At 44.3% G+C, this 24,524-nt stretch overlaps 1 protein-coding gene across 10 annotated transcripts in view; it reads left to right on the top strand.

Annotated features, from left to right (window-relative positions):
* LOC100113835 overlaps nucleotides 1-24,524 on the top strand; it is a 217,447-nt gene that overhangs the window by 84,993 nt on the left and 107,930 nt on the right. For 9 of the 10 annotated variants that reach the window (XM_008219736.2, XM_031928394.1, XM_016986729.1 and 6 more), the window contains one exon: nucleotides 726-773. The exons of the other annotated variant lie outside the window; for it this stretch is intronic. In XM_008219736.2, the coding sequence (XP_008217958.1) occupies nucleotides 741-773 (33 nt within the window). In that variant the 5' untranslated portion in view covers nucleotides 726-740. The remainder of the gene's footprint in view (nucleotides 1-725; nucleotides 774-24,524) is intronic. 10 annotated transcript variants of the gene reach the window in all.

Raw genomic sequence — 24,524 nt, 5'->3', positions numbered from 1 at the left:
AAAATGGCGCAAAACAATGACGGACAACAATAGAATCAGCAATAGAAGCAAGTTGGGTATATACAACTTGCTTCTATTGCTGATGAAAATCGAACGTCGAACAAAGGCTGGAAACAGGTTGGGTGGCATTCCGCGAATACAAAAAGCCTCCGCGCGGTATAGTACGAAAGTGAACGCATTCGATCACTATCACTGCTTCGCAAAAGCAAATTTTTCTATTCGATCGAAATTTGCAAACATCGCAACAAAAAACGCCCGTCGTAATAATAATCCAGATGTGACCATTACCAGTACCATGCCCGTTCTCTCTTTTGCTCTCATCCCGCAATAGTAGCTGTGTCTATAGGCCTTGTTCACGAATTTTCGCGCGTTTCATTATTACACGAGCTCGGACGGTGTGTTTTCGCTTCCCGGCGACGATATTATGCACGACGCATACGCACGCGAGTGTAGGAGTGCGGCTAAGTACAGCACTCAGCGGCCCGTAATCGCGGCACGCTTATAAATAAACGCCACCGCCGTTGCATTCCCCGCTCTGCCGCTCGCCCCCCCCCCCCCTCATACACTCTGATGCCTAGCTGCGATGTTGGGCAGATTGTGTTTTCGAGGGATTTTTGCCTCCAGATGTCAGGCTGACTCCATGTAATAATCATGCCTCGTTAGAGGAATCATTATATTTGTGATTATTTGAGACTGTGTTTTTACACTTGATTTTTCTGTTTCAGGTGAGTTCGTTGTTCATGTGTACCTGCGAATTCAAATCAGTTAGCGCTGTAAGTCACTGAAATCATTATTTTAAAATTTTAAAACAATGCCAAAAATCCAATATGATTAGTGATATATGAGTGTCGACAAAAATATAATTGTATTCCTATAGGTTTTCTGTCATCTCTACATTATTCGACTTCCTATTACACATACAAATACACTTTTTATTCTTCATAAATATCTCATCTTAATCCTTGTATCTATATAAGATATAATGTAAAAATTATTTTTTAAACCATGTTATATAAAGCTTCGTACAGAACAAATATTTAATTGGATTCAGTTCATGAAATTATTTTAAAAAAGGGGGAAATTCAGAAGATAATCTATAACGCAAGTATCGCGTCTAAATTAAATAGAAAACAAATTTCATAACTTCCATAATTTTCGAAGTTATTTTAACCAACCTTGGAGAAGCATTCATTCGATAAGAACTACTCCCCTTTTGAAACACCTTAGGAGAAAAATTAAGTATCCGATGTACCTCCCATAGCTAAACCTTCTACCTCTCCAAAGATGCTCGATAAATTGAATTTCCCATGTGCCCCTCGCAGCTGGTATGAGAAAATGTCCTCTTACTCACACGCGATAATATTTCACATTAAAATCAATATTCACACAGTCGGTCGATTCAAGCCGAAGTGTAGTTGGAAGAAAATTTCGCCAAGATCCGATTCTGTATATACAGCACAGCAGCATCCCCTCGCGTATGCGAAATTCCGAGCAGTAGCAATACTATAGCGTACGCAGACAGCAGTCTATAATCAAGTTCTCGAAATCGCGTTACGCACGGAGCGATACGTGCCGGCGATAAATAACAATAGCAGCACACGCGCTCGCAACCTCGTTAGCAATTAAAGGCGCCGACAAAGCCGAGGTGATAGTTTATTGAATCTTTAAAGCCAGCCCGCAAACAATAACGCCCCTTCAAAATGGAGAAAAAGTGCGAGTCTAGCTTTGAATTGCGAGCATTCGGAATTAACCGCGCGCGACTTTCGGGAGCGCAAAAAGAGCGGCCGCGACGCCCGCGCAATCATGATTTGATAAAACGCCCCTATGAGAATGCTCTCGCGGCAACGAAAACGTGCCGGCGCAAAAAGAGGAGACGAATAATATATACATGGAAAGGTATGAGGCGAGGGGGGGGGGGCGTGAAAAACGAGGAGGAGGACAAAAAGTCGTACATAGAGCGCGGGAGGCGGGAAAAAAGACGAGCGGGGGTTATAGACACGGTACCGCGCAGGAAAACAGTTTTCGGCTATATTTATCATACTTTTTGCCCGTGCGTACGTCTCGGCTGAATGATTATCGAATAATTCAACGTTCGAATTTATTTTTGCCGCGAGTCTATCGCGCAACGCGGCCTCGAATCGCGCGCGGAAACTGTTTTTTACCGTAAATATTCCAGGTGCGCTACTGAGAAGGAGAGTGAGAGAGGAAGCGAGAGCATCAGCGACAACTCCGTCGGTGGGCGCGACGGAACAATGCGCGCTCATGCCAAAGCTATTTCCGCCGAGTCTCTCGGGTTTCTCTCTCTCTCTCTCTCTCTCTCTCTCTCTCGCTCGCGAGCGCGCACGCGCGCACACACGAACGTGTGTCTATCTCGACGCGACGTATATATAAACGTGGAAGTAGCAAAAGTAGTCGCGCGACCGACGCGTACTTGTCGCGCCTTGTCGCTCGCGACGGATTTTCGCGACTGCTTTTTGATCGCCGCTGCTTACGATATGCGCGTGCTACGCTAAAATTACGCTTTGTTGCGTCTTTGTTGCGGCTTTATAATCTGACAATTGAGGGATATGCGTATTTCTGGATATTCGGGCGACTTTTTCTCGAGCGAGGACTCGCGCGCTGCTGTTGTCCTCGTGAATTAGTCTGCTCGTCAGCTGGGAGGATTTTAACGTACTTTAAACAGAGCCGCGATAGGAATAGCTCCGCGGGAAATTCAGTCGAGAGAGAGAGAGAGAGAGAGAGAGAGAGAGAGAGAGAGAAAGAGAGAGAGAGAGAGAGAGAGAGAGAGAGAGAGAGAGAGAATAAGCGGGAAACGCACGAGTTTCCATTCGCCTTCCACCAACCAATAGGCCTTTTCACTCCGTGTGCCCGCGCAAGCGTCTCGACATCAATCAACGCCGCAGTCTTGCTTAAGAGCTCCGTTTACACGCTCACAGGCCCTTATGCCAATGAGACGTTTGCTGCCAGTGCAGGCCGCCGCTTAATTGCTTCCGCGCGCGTTCTTGATCGATTTATCTATTCGAACGCGCGCGCTAATCGATATTCACCGGATCAACACTCGCGTTACATTTACGCGGGGTATTCAATACAATTCTGAAAGGTAGTTTTACTCGGGGCAGCCCCTTACTGCAACTATTCAACGAGTTCATCGCGAATCGAACGAGACGCTCATGTGGTGCAAAAAGCGAGCATGACAAACCAGCCCACTAATGGTTTATATGTTGCACGTAGGTGTGTGTTTTGCGGTGTAACTTTAGCGCATGGAGCAGACGCAAAACAGAGAGAGAGAGAGAGAGAGAGAGAGAGAGAGAGAGAGACTCGCGTGGGCGGCGTCGGTGGAGCTTAATCATTTTGACTTAATTAACTCTCGGCTTCTCCGCAAACTCGCCAACGAGGCGTTATTTGGACGAATGGCACGAGTACGTCGAAAGCTCGAGGAGCCGCGGATGACATCCGGTATGAGCGGGCGTACTGTGTAATACCTATACCATTACACGCGTACACAGTATATAGTAATACTACATCGGAAACTCGCTCAAATTGAATTTCTCGACTGATGCATGCAGCGCGAAGAAAAAAGACCGGTCACGTTAGCGTGCTCGAATAAACAACAGTTTTCGACTGGCTACCGCAGTTCTGTAATATCCGCTGGCGGCGACAGGTGGCGCACAGACGATTTCCTATTTTCCTCGTCTCATTCTGCGTGCAGAATGTATATAAGTTACGGCATCCTGAATGGACCACGTTCGCACGCAGCGCTAGTGGCGTTACACACGGCACAAAGTTGCCTGGATATTAACATAACATTTGTTTATATTCAAGCTGTTGTTCATTCCCAAAACTTTTGATGACGTGTCACTTTGTGTTGGATTATTTAAAGATTTTGTAAATAGATACAATCTATATTTGTTGTTTTTCACTTTTATTTTGTGTGCAAATTTCCAAAAGTCGCAACTTTCATCGTTGTCATCTGTGAAATTTGCAAAAATTAAATTATTTTATGTAACACGCGAACGATTTTCGCGTTTTTCGTACCTATTAATAGGGACTAAAGAGACTCTTTTTTGACCGGCGGGCAAAAAAGTTATTTTAGCGGGCAATAAAGACCTTTATTGCCCGCATATTCAAACAGCGGGCAATAATAGCCTTTATTGCCCGCTAAAAAGTCTTTATTGCCCGCAAATTTTTTTTTTTTTTTGTAATTTAAAAACAAAGTTGATTTTGATAAATTTGCATTATTTATTTATTTTATATAATGTTTGAACAAGACAAGAGCACGGTTGCCGTGTCAAAAAAATAGTCACATCAGTCCCTCTTAACACGTACGAAAAAACGCGAAAATACATCCGCGCGTTACATAAAATATGGTGTGCACCAAGGGCTAGTGGGCTTTTTGGCCTCGTGGATTTTGCAGTACTCGTCTGCGGCTCGTAAACGCCCTCGCCTTCGGCTCCGGCTAACTCGCCTTGACTCGTACTGCAAAATCCACACTCGGCCTAAAAATGTCCACTTTACGCCCTTGGTACACAATATACTAGTAAGTTCCTACTTCTAATATTGATCGTATTTCATCAAAGTAAGAGTCATTGAAACCATCCTTCATCTTGTCTGCACAGAAACGAGTTATATCAACATTTTTTTTTTAAGTGGCATTTGGAACTCGAAAGTTCATCGCCTCATCTACGCAAGCCTTCCACGCTGCCCTATCTTGTGTCAACCCCACCCAAGATGCACCTCTCCGATCGACACCCACCCGTCCTATTTCTACTAGATCCGCTTTTACGTTGTCCTCCCATCTACGTCTAGGTCTACCTAGAGGTCGCGTTACCATCGGCCTGCCCTTCATGACACGCGCTGCCGTACGGTCGTCTCCCATTCTCGCTACGTGCCCTGCCCATCCCAATCTGCGCAATTTTATTATTCTGTTAATATTTGGTGACTCGTACAGATTGTGTAACTCATCATTGTGTAGTCTCCTCCATTCCCCGGTTTCCTCATCTTTCTTCGGCCCGTATATTTTTCGCAAGACTTTATTTTCAAATACCCTAAAACGGTTGTTTCGCACCCGTACAGAACCACCGGCAGTATTATTGTCCTGTATATTCTTATTTTAACGTTTTTAGACAACAGCCTTGACTTAAGTAAATTACTCACGGCGTAGAAGCAAGCATTACCCGAATGGAGTCTCTTATTTATTTCGACATTAATCTCGTTTCTATCATTTATGGTCGTACCCAGATACCAGAATTCGCTAACCTGTTCAAAAGTAAAATTCCCAACTCTGAGATCTTCCTCCCCTCTGCAGATGCCTAGCTTATCCACAATCATGTACTTTGTTTTTGATTCACTCACTTCTAACCCTGTATACTCCACCGCTTTTATGAGGATTTCCGCGATTCTTGCTACCGTTTCCCTACAATCCCCCAGTATATCCAAATCATCTGCGTAGCCTAGTATCTGCGTTGTTCCATTAAGCGTTGCGCCCAGCTGGCTAACCTGCATTTTTCTAACGGCATACTCTAACGTTAAGTTGAACAGCACCGTAGAGAGCCCATCCCCTTGTTTTAAACCATCGCGTATCATGAAGGGTTCTGATACATTACCGCCTACTCGGACCTTTCCCGTTCTTCCGTTCAGACATATTTGAATTAATCTCACGAGTTATTTCGATACACCGAGAAGTACTAGAATTTGATACATTTTGCTTCGCTTAATAGAGTCGTACGCTTTTTCCAAATCTATAAATAGTTGGTGTATGGTTTCGCAAAATTCCCACTTTTTCTCTAACAACTGTCTTATGGTAAACATTTGATCGCTCGTCGATCTGTTGCGCCGAAATCCGCACTGAGTCTAGCTTGTATTACGTTTGACAGAACTTTGTAGCACGTTGCTAAAAGTGAGATACCCCTATAGTTATTGCAGTCTGTCTTATTCCCCTTTTTAAAAATCGGTATAATGATAGATTCCTTGCAATTTTCATTTTTCCAGATGGCACATACTAGTTTATAGATTTTGAAAGTGAGCTCGACGTCCCCATATTTGTAACTCAGCTGGTAGAGTCATTGCCCGCGGCTTTATTGTTTTTTAGTTTTTTAGTCGCGGCCTCTACTTCTTGGTAGCTCGGTTCCTCCGCATGGAGTTCAGCAGTGTGAATTTCGTCCCCTAATTCTTCGCTATTTTCGTGCACGTTTAATAATTTATCGAAATAATTTTTCCACAGTGACAGTAATTCGTCGTCATTTGTTACGAGGTCCCCGTTTTCGTCCTTCATCAATTGCGCTCTACTCCTAAAACCCTTTCTGATGGCGTTAATCCCTCTGTACATTTCGCGGGGGTTATTTTCCTTACTGTTAGTTTCTATTCTCCTAATAAGATTCTTTTGATACTTTAATAGTCTTTGATGTTTTGCCATAAAATATCGTATAATGCCTAATGTTTGGAATCAATTCTAATATATTATTTTTCATTAGTACGATACATTTAATACTATCCCTGGTAGAAATGACCTTAAGAACTGGCCATTTATTACGTAGTAACTAGGTTAAATCCTAAGAACTGGCCAGTTACTAGCCTGTTCTTAGACTCATTTCTACCAGGGATCTTTCATATAGATCAAACCCAACGGATTTGGGAAATATGCTTGAATAGTTTCTAATTTATTGTTCTGCCGTGAGTAGAAAAACTGTAGGACTGATCGCTGTCAGAAATTCTAATAACATCTACCATCCCAACAATGTTCTAATAACAAATTTTCTTTACAGTCTCGAAATACATAACCTTGCGAAAACGTGCTTGAAGTAATTGTGTAAGCGTGTGACACGCTAAAATGCTCCTAACCTGATACAATTAATTTTATATTTAATAAAACGTTATATTGAATTCAAAAATATTGATTGTAATTGTTTTGTTTTGTGAGTTTATTATAATAATATATAAAATTACCTCGAAAAGCAGTGCGTAAGCCATACAGATAACCTTTATAATTTATTTCCGAAACCAGCCACATGTGCCGTGTGTAACGCCACTAGAGCTGCGTGCGAACGTGGTCCGTTAAGGCTTCCGTAATAAGTCTATGGTCGGGGAAATAACGCATGATGTACTCTGCGCGGAGAGAAATATGTAGTGAAATTCACTAAAAGTATGACAATACAATAATTTTTATGGCGACCAGTCGTTTGTACCGGTCTACGTGATAAATATTACTGTAACTTTTAGTAATTTGGAAGCACTTAATTCCCGATTTTCTGTAATCCTGAAGACGTCTTGAAGCGCTACCATGCAAATGTTTTTAACGGACGTGGTGGCGGAGTGGTTAATGATCCGCCTTTCGCCCCAAAAGTTTTAGAGGTTCGAGTCCCTGTCGGAACAGGATTATTTCTGAATTCTTCAATTTTAATTAAAATTTGTAATGATATAATCGAGAAAAAAAATTGCTGTGTCCTTCTGTGACGAGATTACTGTTCAATGTGGTAAAAATTCCTATGGAATATACTACATTTTACTGGACGATTGATCTCTCCGTGTGATAGATTTTTGAGCAGTGAGATCGATCTTCGAGGCACCCAATGTTGTCACTGTCTACCCTGGACACCAGGTATCTTGCCGACATATAGCTCAAAACGTTTTGTGTTATGGGTTGGAGACCTGGTGCTTAGAATGCGTCGTTTTTCCAAATTCATCGATCAATTTAGTCTCCCGTTTTCGCCTCGCGATTGACACCTGCTTGTCAAGCAAAATTTTCATCCCCACTTGATATTCCAGGCTTTCTTGCCTCATCGCGGTATATATGTATGCATACTCGTCTTTCCACCGCGCGGCCCGATTCTTAATATCTGTCCGTCTCGTTCCGGCGTATTTGACTTTCAAATGGCAGCCATCCACACACCGAGTCCCGTTATAACCGGGCGCTCAGTTTCGGTGAGCAATTCTCTCCCTCTCTCTCTCTCTCTCTCTCTCTCTCTCTCTCTCTCTCTCTCTCTCACTTTTCCGCGCAAGAAACCGCCGCTAACAATAAGTCGCTTCCGCCCGAGTATCTCGGAGCAGTCCCTCTCGTTTCCCATTGAAATTCGACGTCGCCGCTCGCGCGCGCACGCACGTGTATTTACATGCGCATATTACGTATACGGAGAGGGCGGAAAGTGACCGATGATAACGAGCTCCGACGGCGGAGCCGCGATTGTTTAAGGGCTACCTTCTGCTTTGTACATTTCTATATATGCATCCGGAATATGAACTGAGCGTGTTTGCGCGAAAAATTAGACACCGCTGCAGCTGATTGCCGCTATCGCCCTTGGGCGAGAATGTGCGTTTTATAAATATGCAAAGCACTAGCTTTTAGCGTGCGAAAGCGCGCATCTAAAGAGTTATACTGGAATTTTTCCCTCTTTTTTTTGAAAGCTCCGACAAATCGAAATGTGAAAAATAGATCAGGGGGACACGAAACAAAAATCTCTCGCAATGAAAATTGCGTAACCCACTTTCCGGCTTGTGTGATGCGTTTCAATCGCGCGATGGCGAAAGAGAAAAAGCGTCGATTGATCGCAAATCGTCGACTGTACGCTCTAGTAACGCATTCGAAAATTAATTTTCCGCGCGCGCAGAATCGGACTGTCAATATTTCTCCTGCAATAACTCGCCTTGACAGCGATATTTTTCTTCTACTCGAAGTGTCTCCCTCTCTCTTTTTTCATTCGCAGTCGCTCGAAATCGGGTTATACAAATACCGAGCTTAACTATGACGGACGTGTACCCAGCAATGTACGCAGCTAGCTCTCGTCCTTTTTATTTTTCCGAGCTTGCGAAACTGAGCGGCCGTGTTTACGATTCGCCGAGTTAACGAGTGGATTTTTCGACGACTGTCGCGCACTAGTATCCCGAAAGGAAAAGTTTCTCTTGTCCTTGATTATTAATTTCGAAAATTTCAACGCATACATCCGGCAAATCAGCTGATGCGCGGCAGCGGCTCCGAAAACAAACACGCCGCTGGAAAAAAAAGGAAAGCCGTACACAGGTCTAGTTAGCGCGGCGAGGACTCTCAAGTAGCAAAGTTTTTCCTCGAGGCATCAGGCGGAGTCGCTCTGGTTCCTCGGAGCCCTGCTGCGTCATTGGGAACTTGGCGATTTTCGAAGTTAATAAATCTCCTTCTACTTTTACGTCGGACCGTCGGCGATGGAGTAGCGAACTTTTTTTACGCCTCGCGCGCGAAACATTTTCGAGACACTCTGAAAAACTTTCTCTCTCTCTCTCTCTCTCTCTCTCTCTCTCTCTCTCTCTCTTCTTCCCGGGCTGCGGCGGCATTTTGCCGGAGAGAGAACTTCCCGCCCTTCCTGTCCCGCGGCTGTTCGACATCGGATCCGCGAGTGAAACAGATAGAAATGAATAAAGTAGGTATTTTTAAGATTCTGTAACAAAAGTCTTTTTCACGACAATGTAGTAGTCTAGCGGCGATGTAGGGAGAACCGGAGTATTTCAAACGTATACGTCGATTCCTTTAAAACTTTAAAAGCCCAGCCGAATCGACTTCATAAAACGGAAACATATATGTCTGCACCGTAGGGGGGGGGGGAGTGTTTCATATCCTGCGCTAATGCGAAGCGATACTCACGTACAGCTCTATGCGCGAAAGAGAGAGGACATCGAGCAGTGCAGTGAATAATTTAGCGGTTCTTGAAATCATGATAGATTTGGTTAGCGTGCACACGAACTCGTCGTAAAATCGTCGCAGGTGGACTACACGGATAGGAGCTGTAGCGGCCGGTTCGGAACGCGAATGACTTTTTTTAATAGTTAAGAACAAGAAAGAGCCACGGCGCACTTATTTCGCGAACGGCTCCTATAAAAATCCTTTACGAGCGAGGCTCACCAGCGCATTTTACATTGACAGGATGAGAAACGCGCTGCGCGAGTGGCTGCATATTTCACTGTCGGACGCGACTAGACCAGCAGTCGAGTTATTGTTCTCTTAATTCGACGATAGCTATACACAGCGACGCCCGATCGCTTTGTCGATAAGACCGTGCGTCTGACATTCCGTTCAGTGACTCAGATCCCAGGGCTGATGCTGCTTTGCGGATTATTATCGCGAGTGCGATTTCGCGCGTCTTCTTCGTCTTGATCCGGAGTCGAGTCTTCGAAAATAAACTTCGACCGTTCGCCGCCGTGTTTTCCTAATCTCGTCGTGTGAAGCGAGAACATTGAGAGTGCGAGTGATGTATCGCGTACGCGAAGCTGTTGTCAATGAAAAGTGCCGCGCGGCCACCGAGATTCCAAGTCTTGAATTACTCTCATTCAAGCCAAGCATTGCTATTTATACGAGCACTTGTACTTTTAACGGACATACTTTTATGAGTTCGGTAAAGTTTTACGGGACTATATATATGTGCACGTGTACGAATATGCGAAGCGTTGAATTTATGTTACACGGTGTACATACTATGTTTAGAAAGAAGGTTCTTTGTGCAAATGTCTCATAAAATTGAACCATTTCTTTATACTGTAGTAGTAAAATCCCGGCTTTGTTTTCTTGAATATCGCTCCCTTTTTATAATTCTGATTACAACAAGCGCCCTAATCTTAACAAATTCTTTTTAAATTATTAATGTTTAATATACGAATTCCGAATTAATTATAAAAACACAAACATATGACTCATTGTTTTGACAAATTTCTCTCTTCTCAAACTCTCATAATTTGAATTGAAATATTAAAGCAATATCCAAACATTTTCTGTGTTGGCGCCGCTATTATACTTCATCCGATCATCACTTTTTTATAAGAGAGGAATTTTATCACTCAAAATGATATACGCCAAGTCGATACTTTGCTAAATGTTTATACGAGATGCTTAAGCATTGGACTCCAGATCGTTTTGTAGCCGACATAGGAGTAGGTTATAGTCAGTAAAAAGAGGAAGAGAGAGAGAGAGAGAGAGAGAGAGAGAGAGAGAGAGAGAGAGAGAGAGAGAGAGATAATATAAAAACCGCGAAAAATATATTTGCAAAATTCGAAAAACGGCCATGAAAGGAAAACTAGTTGTCAAAATAAAATAAAAGATGTAAACTTAACCCGATTTCTTAATCGAATTAAAAATCGTGTTTTTATAGTGTTTTATCTATGATCGGCAGATAGAATTTTGGTTAAAGAAAGTTCTAGTCGAAGTAATAGACCTTGATGCTTTATTATATCTTGCTATATTGAACATTATGAGTGAATAAATAAAACGTTTATAACGTATTTTCGCAAAGGACCACATTAAGCATGACATTTTCGTTTAATTACGCAATCATTGTACACAGCATACAAAAAGTGGCGATAAATATAACACGGAAGTAATAAAGTTTTTAAAGTCGATAAAGCCAATACTAAAATGATATCGATCAGTCGGCAATTGTCGGTTGCAAAACTTACCGGAAATCATCGTCTCTCTCGCGGTCAGATCGTCCCACCCGAATAGGCAACAATTAAAACCCATAAACTTCTTCTCTTCAAAGAACAAAAAACCTTATCCTTATATTGAGAAAATCGCGTTATCTAACGCTTGTATATGTATTATAACGCAGTGTGGCGTGAAAATATACCCGGAAAGGAAAATATAGACGTGAATACGAAGACAGAGAAGCTCGACGTAGCGGCATATGCGCGCGGTGATCGCGATTGCCATGCATAAATATGACTTTTTACGATCGGCGCGAGGGCCCGCAAACGAGTCGTAAAAATGCAATTTATCCGCGCGAGCTGATTAGGCGATTTCGCGATCCACGTACGCTGGATTTAAAATAGAAGCAGCCATCTCGACGAGGGCTCGATTCTGGAAATTATTCCGAGAGGAACGTGTGGAATTTTTCCGGGGCCCCGACGAATTTCCCCATGCATTTCCAACCCTTCATGATAAACAATTTCGAAATTATTACAGCTATTCGCGTCCCCTTCCTGAAAAAGTGGCACCGAGAGATTCCTGGAATCAGTGAATGTTACACTTGCGCGTAACTAATTCGAACGAGTTGATATTTATGAAAAATACGTCCAACCGAATAAACAATGAGACGGTAATGAGAAAAGGACAAAGTAGAGTTTGATGCCGATAAGACACCAGCGTCAACGCTGCGATAAATCAAAGCGAAATTCCAATCACTTCCGGGAATCTCTCGGAAAAGCCATTAAAAATCTTCGCCCTCAAGACCATCCATCTAAATAATTCTCGCGCTTCAACACTTCATTTCTCGCACGCGCACGTGGGAAAATCAAATCCGCGGTATACTGTCGCCACTTTTCCGCGTACATCCACTTCCGCGACGCTGTAATATATTGGATCTGCTTACCGCTCGAGACCTTATCGCTTTTTCACGTCGCGTGTGTGCAGCAGCTGACGACGCCCGCGTCATTCATTCTCCGCTCTGGCGGGTAACTAGTTTTTTCATAGCCCTGCCCGCGAGTATTTACACCAGCGCACTTTGTGGCGCGTGTACCTCCTTTCTTTTTCTTAACAGTCAGGGGGTCGGCTATAAGATTTTTTTTTCTTCGTCGGAACGATGGAATTAGGAGCTTCCGGAGCGGAAAACCACGTGCTGGCATCGCGAAACTCAGCCGCCCGCAAGCTCGCCGCGACTATTAAGTGTAAACTTTTTATAAGCTCGCGCGCGCGTCTCCGTCGTTTAAAAGGTCGCCTAATTGCGGCTCTAAATTACGTTCAAGACTGGCCACGCTGGAGCTGATTGGTAGACAGGACTCGTGCACCGCGTACATTTTGCCCCGGCCTCATCCAACTGACTTTTACTAATTACGCTAACGTGCCTGCAGCTCTCAGCGAGGAATAGGAGAAGGGAAAAAGCGACCGAAGAGAATCCCCACTATGCGACCAGCAGATATCTATCTTCCTATCCATCTATCTGTCCATCCGTTGGGCGCCCGCGAGGCGTTTTCTTTATCTCTGCGCTTCGGCTCTCTTCTTCTTCGCCTTCTCCTTCCTCGAGGGGTCAACTGGACTGCACGGGGAGGTATCGAGTGAGATGTAGTCCGTTGATACCGTGTGCGGATTCTAATAATACATCGTTTCTTTTTTTAATATCGAACTTTCTGCTTTAATAGAGCAATCGATCGCATCGTTTACTCGGAATAACTGCTGCTGACATCGAGAATATTTCCTTTGCGTATGAAAATTTCTTCCTTCCGAATCCGTTAGACTAAAAATGAACTTTTTATTTTTTATTAGAATAGAGAGGGATATGTAATCACTTGATGAATTTGCAATAGTAGTTAGATAGTTAATAATTTCAAGCAGAAATATTTTGAGAGTTCAAGTGTATAGGTAAACCTAAACCATTTTCCCTATATAAAAAAGTCATGACCGGATGAAGTGAAGCCAAGAATGCGTCAATATGATTGGCTCATGTAGTGCGCATGCGTCAAAAGTATCGTTAGAATTTTTTGATTTGTTTTTGATTTCTAAAATTGATTCTAATAATAAAAATGTAATATAATACTATAATACATATCAAATTATAATTTGTGTATTTATAATATTCTAGAGACATTCTACTCTCGAGACTATTCTATTCTCGAGACATAACCTTAAAATTTTAAAAGGAAGTTGGCGACGAAACCGCGGCAATTTTGAAATTTATATGAGCGCGAAATGAACCATATATTGTAAAGTTTTATATATTTCCGTGATAGAAAACAAATATTAAAAATATCAATCAAGTATTTATATTCCATTAAATAAGTTAATGAAATTATAGTCTACAACAGTGCGCAGTGTGCCAAGTCTAGTACCCTAAAAAACGGACTGACGTGTTTGCGGATTTGGTCTATATAGTCGAGACCAAATTACACGATTCGGTTAGAAAATAATTTTAGTTTTAAAAAATGTCTGTTCCTGACGAAAAATTTATGGAAAATATACTATGAATGGATTTCATCATACAGTACAGAGCAATCATGTTTAATATCTGCTTCTCGTTAAAGTATTCAGAACAGCGACACTAAGCGCGATGTTCACCAAAATCATCCAACCCCATCAAAGTTCAAAGTAAATAATTATTTTTCAAATAAAAAAGTTCCGCCGTGAGATTAGCCCAAAGGAGTTCTTCAAACCCCCGTATCTCCGTTTCGACTCGGCGCAGCTGCAGGGGGTACCGTCACTCGTTTGTCTCGTGACAGATACGCCCGACTCCACAATGCGCGTCGAGCGCCCGAAAGTAGGCAGAGAGAGAGAGAGAGAGAGAGAGAGAGAGAGAGAGAGAGAGAGAGAGAGAGAGAGAGAGGAGCCGCGCGCGATTAGACTTTCCCTTTGCACGCGAGCTTTTTCTCCCCCAACCGAGAGCGGTCTTTATCGGCTCGCTTCTTCTTTTGTTGGCTTTTCGAGTTTTTGTTCGGCTGACGCTGACTGTATAGTATACAGCGGAGAGCTTTCGCGTGGCGTTTATTTGCGAGTGTCTTTTTTTTTAACCATGGACGGCACGCTTTTTATACCTTATTCGTTCGATTTCCAAAGTTGAAAAAGTATACATCTATCGGAATAACTTATTTTGGGCTGCTCGAACATTTCTGGGATTCAGCATACATTCGTAATCATCCGATATCGAATGATTACGAATATATGCTTTCGTATGCTGCATTTCTCTTTCGTCCTCTGTAAATCCCAAGTAGTGGAATTCCACTATTTAAGAGCTGATGGATTAGATGAAGGCAAGACACAATAAGTGGAGCCGGAATTCATATAGTTTTATTCTTTATTATTAATCTGCGAGGGCGAGTAGTATATCGTAGAGAATCTTTTCGGAGCAAGGACGCGAAATACTCTCTCGAATATAACGCGTAACCGTATACTCACAGTCTAGTATGACTAGAACAACTACTTTAGTCTATGTGAAATATAAAAATAAATAAAATAGTGAATATGAGTTCATTATTGAAATAGTGCGAATATTCAATAGTTTTAGAGGAAAACCTTTTCACATATTTCGGATTTAGAGAGTCAGCATATACTTAAAGTCAATACGCACGAAAGTTCGCACAACTGCGACTCATTCGATTTCATTGGATTTCATTTGCAGCACGATTCGGCGATAGGTATCAGACGCGCAGCGGCGGTGGCTGCGTGTTCTACAGCTAGACGCCGCCTTAACCATCGTACGCGACACCGCCGAGAAAATGCGGATTTAGTCTGGGGGGTCGAGAGACTCGTGTCACACGAGAGACGCGAAACCATAAAAGTGATTTTATTGTCTAGTCACCCTTGAATCGCCGTACTCGCGTTAGCCGATACTCTCACTCACTCTCTCTCTCTCTCTCTCTCCCTCTCTCTCTCTCTCTCTCTCTGTCTCTCTCCGAATCACCGCTGCCTATCGAATTTCCTCTTCGACTTTGGCGTGCGTGTTATTCTCTCCGCTAAAATCGAATTTAAACCCAATTCCCAATCGCCCCCGGAGCCTAATTTTCCTGGAAGAGTCTAATCAACTTATGCGGGGATATTGTTTTTCGGGATTCTACGAGCGGGGAACGTCGGCGCCGGCGTGTCACCCTCGGCGCTTACTTAGGATTACACGGCCCCGAAATTTTGTGTAGCTACGTATACATTGGTGATAAGCCTGTCTGAGAATGAACGCGATGAAAGTGCCTCTTGATTTCCATCGAAGCAGATTCCTCTTTTCTCGATACAAGGAAATATCACTCGATTGAGGTTCGTAAGAGAAATCAATAGGGCTTCCCCGCGTCGAACGAGGATCATCTTTCGAAGCGGCTTCTCCGTGGGCTCCGCGCGCACAGGTAAATTAAAAGAGCGCGCTAGCGGCGGCGCAAGCTCGCGAGTAATTAAGTCTTTCGGCCGAGGCGCGCAACGACGGCGGGCTCTTGAAATATTTTACTATAATTCTCGCGGTTGTAACGCGGAACGAACCGCAGAGGCTGTCGCGGCGCCGGCGGCGGCGGTAGCGGCAGCGCGCGAAATTTACAACGCGGAAAGTTACTTCCACTACAATCCTTGTAAAACTCACGACTTTACGAGCCGAGCCCACGAGAGACCTACATTCCCTCGGAGCTCTCTGTGCGTACGTATACGTATGCACTGCTGCAGTATAGTGCTGCGCGTAGTATTATAGTACGCGACGGGAATGTGAGTGAGGCTATGGCTGAGATGATGGAAATTCAAGCATTGATTTATATTTCAAAAATATCAAATGCTAACGGTCTTCGATATGTTTCTCTTGTTTTAACAACATCGATCTGGCAGAAAATTGAGAGAATATAATTTAAACCTTTAGCATTGAAATTGCGACATTCAAATACGTAATTGAATGCATTGTGGGCAGATGTGTTCATTTGAACGGAGATAAAATCAAAGATGTTGGTCGATGTAATAATGTAATGTCTATAGTACGTTGATTGACTCAGAGGAGTTCAATTATTTATTTGTACGAATAAATTCCACAATCAATGAGTCTTCGAATTAATTATTTTGGAGAGTTCGATCATATAACTTTGCTATTCTATAATGTTATTTTCCACTTATGAACCGTAAACTTCATATCCTTAATGTATATAAATTTTCATTAACAAACCGTATGGTATAATGTTACATGAAAAATAATTTTAAAATAACTAGTATGACAAGCCACAAAGACAACGTTGCTTAGCAGCTTGAATATAATAGTAGCAAATTTTGATACTGTTGATGGTAAAAAGTTCAGCTTCTACTTTGGTTATGGCCCAGTCGACATTAAAGTTTCACAATATTTCGACAATAAATCTCAAGATTGACAGAAGTCTTTATCCGTAACTGCGTAGTGAAAGTGCAGCTATTCTTCAAAAATCATTGCGCGCGAAAATAGAAGACCGTAAACTTCGAACTTAAAAATACTTTCACAATTTCGCGCTGCAGTTTCCCTCGATTCCGCTGCAGTATGCGCAAACACTCGAAGCATCGTGCGCATGAACATTTAATTTAACAATTTCACGTCAACATCAAAGTCCGATGCAAAAAATAATGCGCTAGATATAGGGGAGAAGCGCGCAGTATGTGGATATTTTTATGTTTCCAGTAGCTTCCAATAACAGATAGAGCCGCACTTGGTCGGCTATGTTATTTTCTGTGTGTTTGTATGGTCTACTGAACATACTTCGCGATCAATATTTTTAATTAATAACAGCAAAAATTATAAAAAAAGTAAATGCTTAACTTTAAGAGTTTCAAGAGTTATTTTACGAGAATTGATAATCGCACCTTTTATAATATAATGAAGGGTTGTTTTAGGAACAAATTCGTGTTAAATTTTGTTGAGTATATAAGATACTGTCACAGACGCACACGTCTGCCGTTCTACAATGCATAGCATGCGCTTGTATCGTAGACTTTAGCTCAGTGGTTGGAGCTCCCGCTTGTTAATCTCGGGGTATGCGGCTCAAGCCCGCGTCTACTCTTTTTCGCTTTCCGACTCGTCTCCTCTTCGTCCTTTACAATACATAGACATTTTCAATTTAAACTTTCATTGCGTCAATTAAAAGTGCATGCTACAGTCACCGCTGGGCTCATTGATACTACGCAAACGTCCCTAGAAGCGAACTCAAGCGCTTTTAATCACGCGAGCGTTATCCATTTTTAGGTGCGGCGCGGAGAGGTGGTGGCGTTTTTAATTACCGAGCGCAAACCGAGCCGCGACTAAGTGACTCTCGCGCACACATGGATGCAGTGTTTATACCAGCGCGTCGCATCCGCAAAGGACCCTTGCCAGAGCTCTGTCCTCTGCAAATACTCGCGCATATTAGATGGCCGACGCACGCTTTTATTTCGTTTCGCGTTCGGCTCCTGTCCTTTCGAACGAGCGAACTCTTCTGTTCGCCGCGCGCGTTAAAATTCCGGCCGCAGATCGGCGGACGAACGAACGAACTTGTCTTGCGCAGATTCCCGCGCAATTTGCGCCAAGTTAATGGAGAGAGAGAGAGAGAGAGAGAGAGAGAGAGAGAGAGAGCCGAAATGACTATTAAGCGGTTGATTTAGATGGCGAGCGCAGCGCGCAGCGGAGAAATAAAACGAGATTCGCGCGTAATTGACGTTTCATTAGCGGGCAGCGTTTTTGTCCCCTTTTGAAAACGTGAATTTTCAAACGGACTCCATGCTCCCGCCTGCACTGATCGATACATCCTCAAATACTAACGATGTTTACGATGCGCACGGACATGCACACAGCGCGCCCGAGAGAGAAATAGAGAGTGGCCGGAGTCGAGGTCCTTAAAAGTTTAAGGAAGACACTGTTAAAGGATGGTTCTCCGAGCTGGGGGTAAAAAATTTAACTGCGCAGCTTCTCCTGCGGCTCTCGAGACGAGCGGAAGCAATGAGCGCGTTTGCGAGTGGGTAATTGCATTGCGACAAGAAAAGCCGCAGTTTGCATTATACTCGTGCGCGGAGCGCGACAGTCGCCTCTGCTTTTTTCTTCGGCTCTGCAGCGGGACTGTTGGTCCGCTGAAATTTAAACTGTGCACAGTCGACGTCGCACTCGGTATGGGAAAAAAACGCAGGAGTTTCGATCACTCCTCCCGCATAGGATGTACGACAAACCACGAGAGTAGAATAAAAATAGCTCTCGCTCGCAGCAAGCTCGTCGTGTATCGGGAGGCGGTTTCCGCGCTCGCATCGCCGCTCCTCAATGCTCCGCAATAGGAGCAGCGAAGCGCGACTTATCATAATCGTCGCCCTCGTCATCCTAGGCGCTCGGCATTTTTCAGATTTCGCTCCGCGAGGCGCACGCACGCGTAATTCACACTAACAAGCGCCGCCGGCGTGGTTGATTACCTACTGTATACGCTCGTACAGCTCGTCCCGCTCTCTGGCAGGGCCCAGCCAGCCGTAAACTTATCGTAAACTCACCACTCGCGCATCCCTTTACGAGGGCGGCTCTGGGTTATTATATAGAGCTGCTCCTTGTAGTGCGTCACAGTAATCGCGTCGCGTCTTACCTGTCTCGAGGCGATGTCGTCGTCCGTCTCGTGGTGTATATAGCCGCGGCAGCTCGTAAAAACTCCGGGGCTGATGCCTCCTAGTGCCACTGCAACTAACGAGCCGCGTAATTTATTGCCGCCTCTGTGTGTGTATGCGTGCAGGGGGTCGCACACTTGATTAGGTTTTATCTCGCGGGCGCACTTTGACGTTAGCTCTTGATGAAAATCCATCGGGAAAGGATGTTGCGCCGGAGCAATTTTTCGTTTATTGCCGGAGATGCGCCCGCGCGTGAGTCGGGACTTGTTGTGCGGGTGATGAATATACGATGCGTTGTTGCGCCTCTGCGCCTTCGAGACGCCGCCGCCGTCGCGAGTTTATGCTTCGTGTGAATTTTACATTCATTAAGCGGGTTATATGATGTGGGAGACGATGCAGCCGAGGTTTTATGGGCGCATCAGACCGAAAGTGAGGATTATTAATCTAAGTGTTCGATGCTGGAAGAATTGAGAATTTTCAAACTTCCGCGCGACGACTGATCGAAGCGTATTCGAGTTCGATATTTATTATCTTCAATACAAAATCAGTGGTTATGAAGTAAAATCTCACGTCCGTAAATATTCTCGATTACGCAGAAACAATTCTATGGTTTGATGTGCACTGCGCAATTTGTTTTTTTCAGTACCTAAGTATAATTAAGAAATGAACACCGAGCAGTTTATTTATTTACCATTTTACGGGTGGAACGGGTTTCTCTTACAAGAAAAAAGCGAGGATTCGAAGAACAAAGCGTTGCGAGTTATTCTAATTTCCCTTGAAATACCAACCTAACGGTTTTATTTTTAGATTCAAAGTTTTTTAATGAGAAAAATTAATTTAAAAAAATTTTGTTTGAACTACACATTTATAAATAATATTTGAAAAAAAATAAAATTGAAGGACAAGCAAAGGATTTTTACCAAAATAGGCAAGAGAAACATAAATTTGTAATCAGTTTGATTTTCTAGAAAAATGAATTTCATTATAGGATATGCGATTAGTAAGCAAAAGCCGGGCTATTGAAATCGCCAATAACGAAGCTCGAATTTCCCATTAAAAGATTACAAAAGCGAATCCTAATCTCCCATTTCTCACGGCTCGATTGGGCAGGAGCAGTGCGGCCGCCTATGAATTTTTTCTCCCTCGAGCTTCCGGAAACGGAAGAAATACTTCTCACTGCAGCGGTGGCGCCGGCCACCCTTTCAAATATTGGACGTGATTCGATTTAGTGCATTCCGATTTAAACTTTTCTTCGAGCCGAGTCCCCCGGTGTAGAGAGAGAGAGAGAGAGAGAGAGAGAGAGAGAGCACGAACCGGTCCCACGTGACATCTTCGCGCTTGCGCGCAAGTAATTTCCGCTTGATTAAGGCGGGGAATGGAACGGCCAGATAAAAAACGAGAGAAAAGGGTTAGGCCGATATTAGGGGATCGCCGGCGGGCATCGAACGTGTCACGACGCGAAACTTCTCGAATGTACTGCTCTTTCTTTTTCCGGTACGTAGCCGTAGATATAGCTGGCCGAGAGGATCGAAATCGCAAAAAAGCTCCGACGAGTCACGCTGCGGCGAGCTTCTCGAAGACACGAGTTTTCTAATTAAATTTAATCGATGGCTAATTCGAAGACTCGATTTTTTCGGTGGCGCTTTCATTAGCCGCGGTCCCAAACTTGCGGGGCACGTCGTCGCGTAATTGCCGCCGGCCGGATGGAATCCAACGCTTTTTTTTTTCCACGGAAAGGAGTAGCCGCTGCACTGAACTTCGAGTAAATCGACGGCGCTGCTTATCCTCCCGCGATGTCGCCGATAATTTCATTCGACTTTAATTAGAAGTAGAGCGCTCTCTCCTCGTGGTCTGCATTTCCGACAAAAGCCATTACACACTGCGAGGGAACCTGATCCGCGAGATCGTTTTTCGGCCGATCGATCGCACATCAGCCCAGATTTTTCAAGAAGAAGCTTGTTAAAACAGTCGTTCACTGTATACAACGAAATCCAAATCAAGCGCTCTCGCTCTCGGTAATTGCTTCGCTATATATTTCATTAAGGATAGGCTGCAGCTATACAGTCCGCGCGTCGACTTGTTTGTCTCTATCTCGCTCGCTCGCTCGCTCCGCCGTTGAAATTTCATATTTCGCTGCCCAGAGGCAGGGCGATCGCTGCGCCTGACAGGCGACGGACAGTGCGAGCCCCTCTTAAACCCATTAAAGCCCGCTCGCCCTGTTTTCTTCTTCCCCGGCGATTATTCCGGCTTCGCCACGCCGGATACCGAGCGCTTCCCGATAATTGGAGGTCGCTGTATACGGGGGCTGAGTGCAGCTTTTTTCATCCTTATATCTCTCTCGTCGAGATTGCTGACGGAGAGAAGCTTTTGTTCCATCGGCCGATGCCGGAGATCCGCTGGCGCATAAATAATTCGGAAAAGTTTCGCGGCGGCGATCAGAAATTCATTACGCGGCCGCGTGCGCAGTGCGCAAGAAACGAAACGGCCGTCTCAACACCTTCTGAAGCGCTTCTTGATGCCCAGTTTGTTTTACAGTATCCGCATCCCCTGAGAGAGAGAGAGAGAGAGAGAGAGAGAGAGAGAGAGAGCTTTCAATCTTTTTATGACACTACAAAGGGAGACGGAGGCCCACCTGTCGTAAATTTGCCCGAGCGCGATAAAAACACTGCGAACAAGGGGATAAAGTAACTCGACTACGACTTGACCCACGCGCGCGTACAGTGCGAGAGGGAAGAGAGCACGATTATTTCATCGGCGAAGCTTCTCCCATCCTCGCGTCCGATAAATCAAAGCTCAAGTTCGACGAGGATTATATAACATGATCACAGCCGAAAACAGCTCGGCCTAATCGAATGAGCAGTAGGCGTCGAGTCGAACGCGTTGCAAACGACGGCTCGGACAAAATGCAGCTGATAGCGGCTCCATAAAGCTGCAGCCAGCGCACGAGTCGGAGGAGAGACGGGTGAGAGCGAGAGAGAAATCGAGTTAACGCCCGCAGTAAAACCTCTCGGACAAACTCGCTCGCTCGCTTTAGCACCTCCGCGGAACCGCAGCTCGGCCGTATAACTCGAGTGTGAAAGGGGTTGTTCGGAGATTCGCGCGCGCGCTTCCCTCCCTCTCATTTTATAACTCCGCTGAGTATCTTTTCCGAGCAGGAAATGACGGGGCTTAAATTTCTTACGAAATACACGCCGAACTAGTCGTCCCGAGTCTTCCCCCCAATTAAAGCCGCGGCGCGCGTCAACGATTTGGCCCTTGATATTTACGATGCGCTTCGCGGACGAATTCCGAAGATCGAGCTGCAGTCAAGGCGCTTTTCCTAGTAATTGGGCCGGTATATCACGCGAGCGGCGCGCGCTGTGTATAAACGATTGTAACGGCAGCGCTGCGGAGATATTGTAGTCGAGCGAACGGCGCAGTTAAACGAGTTTATGTGGAAATCCTTTGGAAATGAGACTTTGCGCGCGTGCGCGCGGATAATTAAATTAACGGACTATTAGAACCGATGAAACCGTCATCGTGACTGTTTATCACTGGGTATAAGAACAAGCTAAACGAAAAATTCTGATTTGTTTTCTTTTTAATCCGAGCAATGTCTCGTGGACAAAGCAACAGCAACTCGTTGAGCGGATTTGAGCGTTCTAATTAAGAGCTGGGGCGACGACGCGGTTCTTTGATAGCAAAGGACGCGCCCGAGAACGCTTTTATCGCGCGCGCGTCTTCCTAGTACGACGTTAAAGTGACCTGCCTTACTTTACCGGTTGATGAGACCGTACTCAGACATTCGGCAATTAATTATTTTCGTAAGCGAAATTTAAGTATTTTTTTAACTAGTTGTGTCCGGGCCTGTTACAATGCCGCTACCCTAAGCGGGTCTTGGGCGTTGTCGTCCAGATCGGACGGGTGGGTGCCTATCACCACTACACAGCGCGTCCTTAAGTTGCGGATAGAGGAACAGCCCCTGCGAAAGAGGTTAGCTGCGAATAAATTGAATAAGCAGCCGCGGACAGCCGATAGGAACAGGCGTGGGTGTGATGAGCCCACACTGTCGAACGCATTCATCTAGAAACACTACGCAAGCACCACAACAACAAAAACACTTCACATTATCTCTTATCTCTCAATCTATCTCTTTCATCACACATTACAAAAATGGGCCAAAATCCTGCTGCCGAGGAGGATGCGGGAGCGATGACAACTGCCCCGAAAGGGGATGTGTAGAATGATTCGTCACCTGGTCTTACGCGGTAACGATGCCAGCGAAGGCGCGCTGCCTTTCAGGGGGGCGTTAGGATGCGAGAATGAAACCGTATGTGTCTGACGATGAGTTGACACTGTCCTCGTCAAAGCTGGAAAGCTCTCATACTTAGTTCTAGAGAGGTATGGGGGTTATCACCTCTAGAACGGTGGACTCGCCTGCGATCGGAACAGGATCCGAAGCGCGCGGGTTTAACATAACATCATGGCTCAAAAAATCAAATCCGAACCAAAAGGGACTTAAGGATCGGAACTTGGAATGTTCGCAGTCTATACAGAGCAGGTGCGTTTAAAGAACTCGTAAAGGAAGCTGATAGGTACAATCTAGATTTGATAGCAATACAGGAATCGCGGTGGCCAGATGGCGGAGTACTAGCATCGGGTAACTTCACGTACCTGTATGGGGCCGGGAGTAGAGGATCTCTAGGCACCGGATTTCTCGTAAGCAAAAGCATCATACATTCGGTTAAAAGTTTCAAATCCGTCAATGATAGGCTCTCGTACATCATTATCGAAAGTGAATGGTATAGATATGTATTTATTAATGTACACTGTCCTACGGAGGACAAATAAGAAGAAGCTAAGGATCTCTATTACGAAACTTTAGAGCAGGTAATCGACCAGTTCGCGTCTTACGACACAAGAATAGTATTAGGCGATTTCAATGCTAAAATAGGTAGGGAGGAAATGTTCAGGCCTACTATAGGTAAGGAAAGCCTGCAATGATAACGGTATTAGGGTCATAAATTTCGCGGCGGCAAAAGATCTTATAATCAAAACTACGTGTTTTAAGCACAAGAACGTACACAAGGCAACGTGGACATCGCCGGACGGGGCCACACAGAACCAAATTGATCATTTCCTCATTGAAAAAAGACGTCATATTAATGTTCTTGACGTAAGGGCTTACAGAGAGGCAGATAGCGACTCGGGCCACTTCCTAGTAGTAGCCAAATTAAGAGCTAGACTAGTAGCGAATCAAAATAGTAAGCGAGCAAACAAGGTAGAAAGCTTCGATATTGAGAAACTACGAGATAGAACAGAGCGAATTAGGTACCAGATAGAAATTAATAACAGGTTTCAGGCACTTGAAGAAGCAAACACATCGCCGGAGGGGAGGGGAATGACGAACCGAATAGCTTATGGGGGGACATCGAAAAAACTGTAAAAGAAGCCGCGAACAAAGTACTGGGTAAAAAGAAAAAGCCAAAGAGCAAACCATGGTTTGACGAAGAGTGCGAACTCTGGTTTGAAAGGCGCAAAAAGGCTAAATTAGATAGCTTACAAAATAGAAGCGATA

This window comes from Nasonia vitripennis (genome assembly GCF_009193385.2).
Source record: "Nasonia vitripennis strain AsymCx chromosome 4 unlocalized genomic scaffold, Nvit_psr_1.1 chr4_random0006, whole genome shotgun sequence".
Classification (NCBI taxonomy): Eukaryota; Metazoa; Arthropoda; class Insecta; order Hymenoptera; family Pteromalidae; genus Nasonia; species Nasonia vitripennis.
Note: the sequence above shows the minus strand (reverse complement) of the source record. Positions and strands in the feature narration are given on the sequence as shown.